The sequence below is a fragment of the Convolutriloba macropyga genome, chromosome 11, assembly GCF_964194025.1.
Source record: "Convolutriloba macropyga chromosome 11, txConMacr16.3, whole genome shotgun sequence".
Lineage (NCBI taxonomy): Eukaryota > Metazoa > Xenacoelomorpha > Acoela > Convolutidae > Convolutriloba > Convolutriloba macropyga.
In genome coordinates this window covers 547,285-557,493 of record NC_134478.1, presented here as the reverse complement: position 1 = coordinate 557,493, position 10,209 = coordinate 547,285, and the positions used below count along the sequence as shown (strand labels likewise).

Here is a 10,209-nt window from a genome sequence, read left to right as displayed (position 1 = left end):
CTTAGGATCGTTTCTGAGGGGGGGGGGGGGGGGTGCATGTTATATTAAAAAATATGTTATAATGCTATTTGAAATCTCAATTTATCATTACCGTTAAAACAAAAAGCGGACGTTAACGTTTTCTAGCAATGATCGGTGCTCACAACAGATTTCGGGGTGGCTCCAACAAAGTTTTTAATTAATTTTGACTTGTGGGCCACATTGTTTTTCAGCTGAGATGCATATGTGAACTCTCCTTAAGAACTTGAAAAGCATCAAATATTTGTGATAAATTGGTTAGATAAAAAAAAAAGAGCTAAAGTTGTGTTGTAATAGAATTTCACTTGAAGTAGTAAGTGCCTAACTTACTTGTTTCAATGTTACACTGTCTCTTTTTTTCACGCATGTGTGAAGTGACGATGTGGATATGGACAACATCTTTTCAAAGTTCACGCTTCATTTCAGCGTTTCATACAATTCAAGTAAGATAAATTACTTGATACAATCTGAGCAATAAGAATAACGCTCACTTAGCATACTAGGCTCTAAGAAGATAAATGCCATCTTTACGAAAAGCGCTGATCAGGAAAAATTAGAGAAGAATAAAACAGATATATTATAAGCTATCCGTTTAAATAATTAACAAAAACTTTCGTAAATAATATTTTTTGTGTCTTCTGCCTTTCTGCTTTTCGACATCGTAATGGCACAAAATGCAACATGGCTGTTGTGTTGTATAGTTCAAACGAGTAGTATCACAAATGAAGAAACAGCCAAACTCTACAATCCTTCTATCATATAGTGCACATTAGCACCAGTTACGCAAAAACAATTGGTGAACACTTGTTGTTTTTATTCAACTTTTTTCCACTGACTGTAGAGCTACTGCTGTTTTATTTACGCAATACACAATAATTTCAGTCGACTCAACTTGTTAGTCAGTTTTGTATCTGTTTATTGTATAGAGATATAGAAGAAAGAAGTAACATTAATTGCCGGGATGTCTGATTTTTTGACTCATTTGAAAGATACGAACTGGATTGACTTGAATGCGTGGGTGTGTGCCTGTTTGTGCCCCTGCTATGTCTTCTCAAAAGTTGCCTACTTCGTGAGTTCACCAACTGTTAATTGTGTGTTAAGTCTGCTAACAGTGAAACACTGTTCACCATGCATGCACTCTTCACTTCAGCAAACTTTCAAAGTCAAACTGAAAAATTCTCAATTATTTCTGAAAATCTCCGAAAAATTTCTAGGGATAGCAATTATAACAACGGAGCACAAAATATGTGCACTTGATTTGATTTATGATAAAGCTTGCATATTCCTTAGACAACAGCACATCGTTGGAAGCAACATAACAAAGAAGTGATTTAGTTAACCTTGCTTTAATAAATGAAGAATTAAAGGCAAGGCAATAAATCGAGGCTCTAAATATTTTTGATCATCCGGTTTCGAGCTTCTCTTTCAAACTAGCAAGTAAAATTGTTCAGATATTTCTCTCAAATTATAAAAAAGCATTTTCAAGACTCTTTTTTGAAAAAAATAGAGCGCAATTGGGTCTGATCCAAAACCATTTGGGTCTGATAAAAAATTTTTTTATGAGAGATGTTGGCTCTGCCAAGAAGCAACAATATAGCAGTGCTCTGAACTAAGACTCATATAGAGTTTGATGGCGCTGATCAGATCCAAGGGATCCAGCTGAGAGCAAGTGCCGGTAACCTTCAAAAGAACTTTTGATTACCTGTAGATCGTTTTTTAATGAAAAGCTAATTTCATCTATTTAGTCTGAAATATGCACCTATGGCATACTAATAATTTTCATTTGCAATACTCTTAGGTTTTGGCTGCGCCTTTCTTGCATATATTACTGAGCTCATTAATTATATGAAAAGAGTAATTTATGGTGATATTGAAATATTTGTTCATGTTTAAAATCATTCTCTGACCCGGCTATTTCAAGTGCACTCAACTCTGGTCACAGATAATTTTGTGCACACTTGAGTCTGACCAGAGGCGTTTTAGAGAGCACTTGAGACTGATCAGAGATGGAATTCTGCGCGCACTAGTCTGCTCAAAGGCGAATTCTAGCGCACCATAGCTGGATCAAGAATGACTTTCAAGCGCACCATAGTCTGATTAGAGGGCTCGGTTTGAAGTTTCTTTGATTCCATACAAAGATCAGATGTGAATTGACAATGTCCACGCCTGATTTCGTTGTCCAATTGAAGTGTGAAACCAAATAAATCATATTTGTTCCTTGTGTGATTAGCAGGCAATCATATATGACCTTAGTATTGATACCAAGAGTGATATTTCTTTTTTTTTCCTGAATTTTACATTTTCGCTCTTTAGCGCTAAGACATCACTTATGTGAATCCTCGGCATCTTTGTGTGTGATCCACCGAAAGATTGTGCAGTGCAACATTTACTGCAAAATTAAATGATAAATGAAAGAATAATTCTATCTATAAGACTAAAGTTTCCATGTTCTCTGAAGCCAGTTTATACATATAAATGCTCACTCATAAAATGAAAAACAAAATTGTATCTAATTTTTATATCGATTTTGAAGTACGTACTAAATTCAAAGCTATTGTTTTAGCGCACCCAAATGGTTAATTGTGGACTGTACATACAATATATTACATTTAAATGCACAATGACAATTTTATATGCGACTTTTGGCATTGGTGATTGTTTGATGTAGCATAAATGACCTTGTGTGATTTCCAAGAGTTTTTTAAGCTTCTACCGAAAATGAAAATTATACAGTTTTTGGGCTTTAAAATTGTTCGTATGAATTTGTAAGATTATATGATCTTTGTATGACTCCTTAGTCATACAAATCATATATGACCTAGTACGATTACTAAGATTCATATATGATCTAACATGAAATCAGATCAAGTTGAATGATCGGTGACCCGAGGAGGCTTTCGAGCGCACGCGCAGTTTCGATCACTCGGTAGTCTGATCAGATAGATGTTAGTTCGGTCTGGGTCGGTCTGATCACAGGTCAGTTTTGTCTGGGACGGTCTAATCAGAGACGATTTCGATCTGGACCTCAACGTGGGTGATGACGTGTGAGGCAGTGTGAGGAGGTGGTGGTTGTGTTTTAGAAGCTGAAAGAAGACTCTTACCGTCTTCCCGTGGCTTCCATCTGTCCATGTGTGTTAGCCTTCTGGTACATGAGTGCCCTGGACAGAATCCCAGACTCTCTCGTGAACAAAGTGCTTGCCTGTTGCTGGACAGGATGTTGCCCAACCTGTGCTGTTAGTACCCTATATGCACCATCTATCACAAAACAAATTCAAAAGTTCTCTTCAAAAATGCATTATTAGATATCAAACATCCTAAAGGTAAGTTGCCAAATGGTAAACAGACCAAAATAAACATGTCATCAATGCTCTCATCTGCGTGTTGCTTTTTATTTTTGTAATTGAATAAAATAATTGAGATCATGTTCGTGGTTAATGATCAATATCCGAGCCCTGTCAACGATGACACTTTTTTAGATGGAAAACGTAACCAAAATGTCCGACTTCACCAAAAAAAAAACAAATTTTACCTGAACTACGTCTGATGGTAAATTGATTCAAATTTAAAAATTATAACGGGATATATTATTATAACAGTTTTTTTAACAGTTTAAGTACCTTTTGTTTGCGTTAACATGAATTAATGTGAACAATTGTCTAATTCCGTTCTAGGATAATAATAGAAGTGTAACAATTGATAAGCAGCAATTGATTGAAAAATATTTAATCAAACTTTATGACGGTATTGGGCTAATCAATGACAGAGACCTCCGCAACCTGAAAAAAATATGGCCCACAGGAGCTGTCGTCTGGTGCTCGAGCGTACAGAAAACAATGCGTTTATCACAAAATGGACTTTCAGGCACGTTAAATTTTTTTATGCATTCTCTTTGATTTTTTGAACGCGTCACTATGCTCTTGAATCAAAATTTACAATTTTATGAAGACCACACTTTTTCTTGATTGGTTTGAGACTGTAGTATATATCTAAGATAGCACCCCACCACAAGAAGCAGGCTGTTGTTTTAGGAGTTACTTTTAGTTCGTAGTTTCATCACTTAGTTCGTAGTTTCATCACTTAGTTCGTAGTTTCATAAATTCACGAGAAAATTTATATTTCATATGATGCGTTCCAGCATTGCATCTTTTTTTAAAAAAAAATAAATTAATAATAACCAAAATATCTTTCTGACCTGATGATTTTTTTGAATTGCAATAGCAAAGTTCATTGTTTGAATTTTGCGATTCTAATTTAAAAATTTATCAGGTCAAAAAGACATTTTATCTTATTACGCACTGTTAAAGTAGCTAATTGAAGTAGCCAGTTATCAACACACTGAAAAAGGAAGTAGATAGCGGAGCAGTAGGCGTGAAATGTTTGTATTGGTTAATTGATTGACAAACAAAAACATTTTTTTCGAGTCAACTTTATTTGAGGAAAAATGTTTCGCATTTCTTTCAAACTTCGAAGCGTGGCAGTTATTTTGATAACTAAGTATTAGTAAATGATTTCAGTGTTTTTCCAAGTTTTCTTATTATCGAAACAGAGCTCACCAAACGAAATCCGATTCTTTATATTTTTCAATTTTCAGAGTCTACACCTAGCACATTTTTTGTTCCTCTCGCTTAAATGTTTGCTTTGAACTACAACAAAAGTCATTAACTCAGCACACGTAATATGTTCCTTTAAAGTGTTACACGAATACGTTTCACGATTTGGTTAAAAGCACATTTGGCTGCATGTTTTTAGTACATCATATATATGATTTGAGAAATCGGCCAGATATCTATCTGTGTATAAAATATACAATTGGCTATTTTTTCTGCCCTCTAGTCATAGCGTCTTGCCTCCCTCAGCTTCAGCTAGCTAATCCAAAAGCGAGTGCACTTCAATGTTTGTTTAGAAAAAGAGTGTTTCTGAGAAAATTTCTCTTACGCTGTCTGTTCGAGGAAAAGTGCTATGAGTGAAACCTGAAAATCGCCAACACGGAATGGTCGAAAAACTTCTGGAGCTTTAAATCATTACATAGCGAAAATTCTTCATTACAGTTCTTATCAAAGTCATTGTAGTATAGTCAAATTAAATTCAGTTGAAAGCCACCGTGATAGTTTTTAATAAAGAGAAATTGGACGTCGGGGTAGTTTTTCCCAGTAATGGTAAAAATAATTATTGAGCATACGGCCATAACGGTAACACGCACCCTAAAAGCGATGTGTGGTCAAATCCAAAAAAAATGCCAGTTCAATAATCATTTTACACGCTGCTCGGCCCCCGGAGCGCTTGATTCAATTGTTTATCATTGCTCACAAACCATCTTACAATTTTAGAACACACTGATAAAATGGTCACTATTACGATTTTAAAAAACAACAAAATAGCTACAAGTGGCTAACAAATATAAATAAACATTAAAAATGGTATTTTTTGCATTTTTAAATTAACACTCAAAAATCCAATTTTACAATTTGAGAAAAACACTAAAAAATTGTCTTTTTCAAAGTTTTAAAAAATTTAAATTAAAAAAAATTTGTTTGGAAAAAAATGTCAATGAACTATTGCCAAGTGTGTAACCAAGCGTTTGCAACCGCATTAATCTTCAACAACAGTACACAAATGAAATGCGTAAGAATAAAATATATATGAATAAGAAACAACAAAGTCAAGATATAATTATTAACCAGATGATTATATCAAATCGTTACCTAACGCCACAACTAGTTTCAATAACGCAAACATACAGGTAAAAACAATTTTATGTATAGTGATACACAACAACACAGCATTGCCAAAGTTTCCAACATCAGATTAGTTTTCCATAGTGTCAAAAATTCTTAATAAATGCTCAAAAGTTGGCCTCTACCAGACTGATTCTATCCCAATGCGTGTTTTTCCATAATTACTCACTGCGTTCTTCGCCATGTGGTGAGGGAAAATTACGACGACGTACTACTCGGGGTCAACAACTTTTTATAACAGGGACGTTTCTACTGTTGTCGAAAAAGCAGTAGTCCGAACGCTTATGCAACATTTAATGACTCAGGTCACAGTTTTCTCTCCAAAAATTTCAGCGTACTTTTTGGACTATCAAATACGGTTTTTATAAAGAGGTTGATATTTAGTATTTGAATTGTGCTTCAGGACTTGTCCTCTTATCGTTTTTTAATTTGTTTACTACAGCTCGATTTTTTTATGAGCAACTGATGCGCCAAGAAGTTAAACAGTGACTTTTTAGGCGAGTTCTACCACTCAGCAGTTTATTGTCTGATCTTGAAAAATTGGGTTTCATTTTGGTAGAATGACATCTTAGTGAGACATTGCAAAGTAAACACTTTTTTATCAGTTCAATATTTGTCTTTTCCAGTGAAATGGAAAAATAACTTCACTGGCATTCGCATCACTGGTATACATGTCTGACATTTTTTAAGTCATTCAAGTCTTAACACACAATGCCTGAACTATTCTGTGAAAATGTCCTTTCTCTACATTATTGGTACATAATTAAGCCAAAAACAAGAATATTCGATGCAAAGGCACATTACTGAGCCTCCTTGTTGCATTAACGGGTGACGACACAACTAGATGACACTGTTGACGTAATTATCATTGTTCAAGCCCACTTTTGGGGAGAGGAACTATATACTCAAATACGTTTTTTGTTCGGACAATTTTGGCTGATTTATATACCCATCGTAGAGAAATGTTAGTGATATCATTAATAAGCTCCTCCAGCGTAGAGTTCGGAATTAAAAAAATTTCTTTGAACTTCCTGTTTTTCGAGGATTTATCGAGGTTTAAAGTTTTGTGTTAAAACGTGATGTTTGGCATGACTTTGTTCACTTTGTTCAACTTAAGTTTTTTTTTCTAATAAATTATTGATTCAAAATTACATTTTATGCAACAAATGAAACAATCTTGTGCTTCTAACAGACGAAAGGCCAAAAAAGGGTAGTTTTCGTCTCATAGGGAAGTTTACTATGAAAAAAATTCGATTTCTAATTGAGAGCTGATATTTTGAAAACGATTTCATTCTTTTTTCAAGTCACTTAGAAACTAACCACTTTTCAAAATCCAGATTCTGTTCACGACAAACCTCACTTACAGTCAACTGATGCCCCATGTACAAATAATTCGTTTTTAAGGAATCGCTTTATTTTTTTATGGCTCCTACTCTGAGTTTTCGTAGTTTTTCTTTTGAGATTTTAATAAAAATTTGTAGCCCTATGACATAGATTCGTTGACTAAAAACAGAATTGGCTTCCTCAAGAGCAGTTAGTGAATCTATGTAGTAAAATGAGCGGAAAGCTAATGGCTGTAAGATTTTTAAAAACAATTTTGAAAAAATGTTTTGAACAGTAACCGATCTTAAACATGTTTCAGCGAACTATTGATAGGACCCCCTTCTTCTCGATTGCAACCAAAATGAATCTAGATAGCGGTTTTAACTTCTAATTATTGTGTTTATGACTTGCATGTCACGACTTTTCGTATTTTTTAAATTTTGTTTTTCTCTCATAATTTTGGATTCTTTTGATATCTTTTTACATTATTCTATTATTGTCAGTTCCCATTGAAATAGAGAAGAAATTAAATAGATCATAGATAAGTTTCTAAAGGAAAACTTATGGTTTTACTGGCTTCGACTTTGTCTTCTTTCGGTTTTCTAGAGATTTTTATGGTTTTGCCTGTATTTGTTGTCGTTTTCACAGTCATACGACTTTTTGTGTGACTTATTGATGATTTAGGAATGACAGAAATTTTTGATTTCTCATGGAAGTATAACTTATCCTAACTTACTCTGTATTGCTTTCCGTTGAAAGCTATTGATTTTCATGGCTTTGATACTACGGGATTTCTTAAAAGCTCCGTGGTTTTAATATATTTGTCACAATTATTGGTTCTTTGAAGTCAAAATGTTGTAAAAAATAATTCAGTTATTGTTGAAAAATTGTTTGAAAATGAAAAATTTGAATTAAATGATTCATTATTAAATGACTTCGACACTTTTCTCTCAATTTTATTTTTCAATTTGCGATTTTTGCATGTTTTAAATTCTTTATGTGGTCGTAAAGAGCTGAGAGGTCTCATAAGCCTCTAACTGAGTGTTGAACGCTTGAAAATACTCAATGTAGTAAGTTTACAGCCAAAAGCCTTAAATATTTTTTCAAACGTTATTTTAAGTTTTTTAGGTTTTGCTGTTCTATTTGTCATTTTGTATCTAATTCTTATCATTGAGAGGCTACAGCCACTTCTTCTCTGTATTTCGAACTTTAAAATGGCTATTGATATTACGTCGCAACTGATGTCTTGTTTAATGAGCAATATGCGTTTTCATCAGATATTTGTTAGTAGTCAATATCTGTGCTCGTTTTTCTCTTCTTCAAGCTCATTCGCCTAATAAAAATTCGCAATGATTTTCAAATAAGACCCATGTTGACATACTTATTTTTTCAGTATAGTTTTAACTGAAATTCTTTAATTAACTTTTGAAATAGAAAGCATAATATTCAGATAACAGCGAAATATTTTATTGGCTTCAATAATTTAATCCGTTTCTGTGACTCAGTTTGACCAAGTCAGATTCTGTTGGTTTCATAATGAGCTTTTTGTAAATTTATCGAGAAGTTTTTTTGTTAAAACTTAACGTTTGTAAGACTCCTGTAAACATTTGTTTTGAAAAAAAAATTGGTTGATTTTTGAGTTTCGCCTCATTATTGCTTCTTTTTATCAGTTTGTTTTTTAGTCTCATTAATATAAAGTCCCATCTGCATTCTAGTAAAAAAATAAATTTGTGTGACTAAGGTTTCTTCGGATTGTATTTTGTCGGTGTTACTAGTTGCTTTTAAGTTTAGATGTTAAATTTTTGTCGTAAAAAATGTTTATGTTTTTCTCCCGTAGTCATTTTAATGGTGTGAGATCGCGTGAGCGCTGTAATAAGGCATGGCATTATGTAATTCATTTAGCAGTTTGTGTAACGGTTTTTTTAAACTCAGAGGTCAATTTTTTATTATCTCTTCATTTGCTTGACAGTAATGACTAAAACTTAGATGAGTGGGGGTCGGAACATCAGGTGCGAACACACATTAACGAGCCTCCTTTTTTCTATTATTGTTTTAACGGCTTATGATCGACTTTAAGTAGCATGCTGAACTGTGCATGTAGAGTAAATATTATGACCCATCTATACTTTTAAAGTCTCTTCATAAGTTGAGCTGTGGAGGTGGGTGAGTGTTGTTACTACAGGTGTATGTGGCTGCAGCAGACGATGGGATGAAGGTAGTGGAGGAATCGAAGGCCTGTATAGAACTAGTGAAGAAAGTGGTCACAATTGACAGAGTGTAGACACAGAGTGTGTCATAATAACTGCACCACACTCTCTCTATCCATCAAGCACAGTGCATGACAAACCACCTTCATCTCTTACCAACACTCTCTCGACACATTTAATCCTAAATTTAATAACAACTAATTCTCAGTGGAAACAACTTCTGAGGCAAAATGTTGAAAAGTTTGAGCAGGAATTGGATGTTTTAAATAATCATTCAAATCTTGCATCTATCTCTCACAAGGGCCATACTCTCTTTTCCCTCATAAATATTATATTAATTAATAGTTTTTAATCATAAAATATATCATGAGTATACAAATTCATAGTGCTGCAAACTTTTAAAAGATATTTATGCATTAGGTAAAGTTTTGTAAATATTGGTAATTGGTAACTGGCGAAAATCAATATTTGATTTTGAAACCATCGCTTTCATTTTAATTTATTTTGCTAACGAATAACAAAGTATTTCAGCATGTAAAGCAATCGTTTTGTTTTGCGTAAGACAGCCGGATCAAATAAATCGGATTATGAAATCAATCCATATTTCAATTTGAGCCATTTTGTGAATTTATTCCCAGTGTTCCATTTCTCTCTCGCTCGCTCACAACTCTCATCTGTTATGGGAGATAAAGACAGGAAAATGGGGACAGGAAAAAGACTGAATGAGTTAGTCGAAAGCAGCAGACAAAGCTGGAGTCACGACACATCTATTGTCTGCTAGAATTGCAACTCGTTTCAATTTTTTCTCAATCGTGAGAAGAAAAGTCATCAGGAACTTTTAAAGTCAAATGCGCAAAAGAGATTTCCAACTTACAACAGTTTGTGTAGTTTAGATCAAACTTCTACTTCTCAGCTCTGTCAGGAAC

The 10,209-nt window shown here is 33.9% G+C and overlaps 1 protein-coding gene across 1 annotated transcript; it reads left to right on the top strand.

Moving 5' to 3' along the window:
- Positions 1–777: 777 nt before the first annotated feature.
- On the top strand, positions 778–9,822 carry LOC142349012 (uncharacterized). The gene is made up of 3 exons (XM_075400411.1): positions 778–1,087; positions 3,099–3,251; positions 9,259–9,822. The coding sequence occupies exons 1-3, from the start codon at positions 980–982 to the stop codon at positions 9,355–9,357; spliced, it is 360 nt and encodes a 119-aa protein (XP_075256526.1). The 5' UTR covers positions 778–979; the 3' UTR covers positions 9,358–9,822.
- Positions 9,823–10,209: the final 387 nt, after the last annotated feature.

Bases quoted from the DNA above. Each gene is read 5' to 3' on its own strand.
- LOC142349012 (XM_075400411.1), top strand. From the start codon at position 980: ATGTCTGATTTTTTGACTCATTTGAAAGATACGAACTGGATTGACTTG. The intron at 1,088-3,098 runs GTGAGTTCACCA...GTTGTGTTTTAG, and splicing joins TCTCAAAAGTTGCCTACTTC to AAGCTGAAAGAAGACTCTTA. The intron at 3,252-9,258 runs GTTAGTACCCTA...TTGTTACTACAG, and splicing joins GATGTTGCCCAACCTGTGCT to GTGTATGTGGCTGCAGCAGA.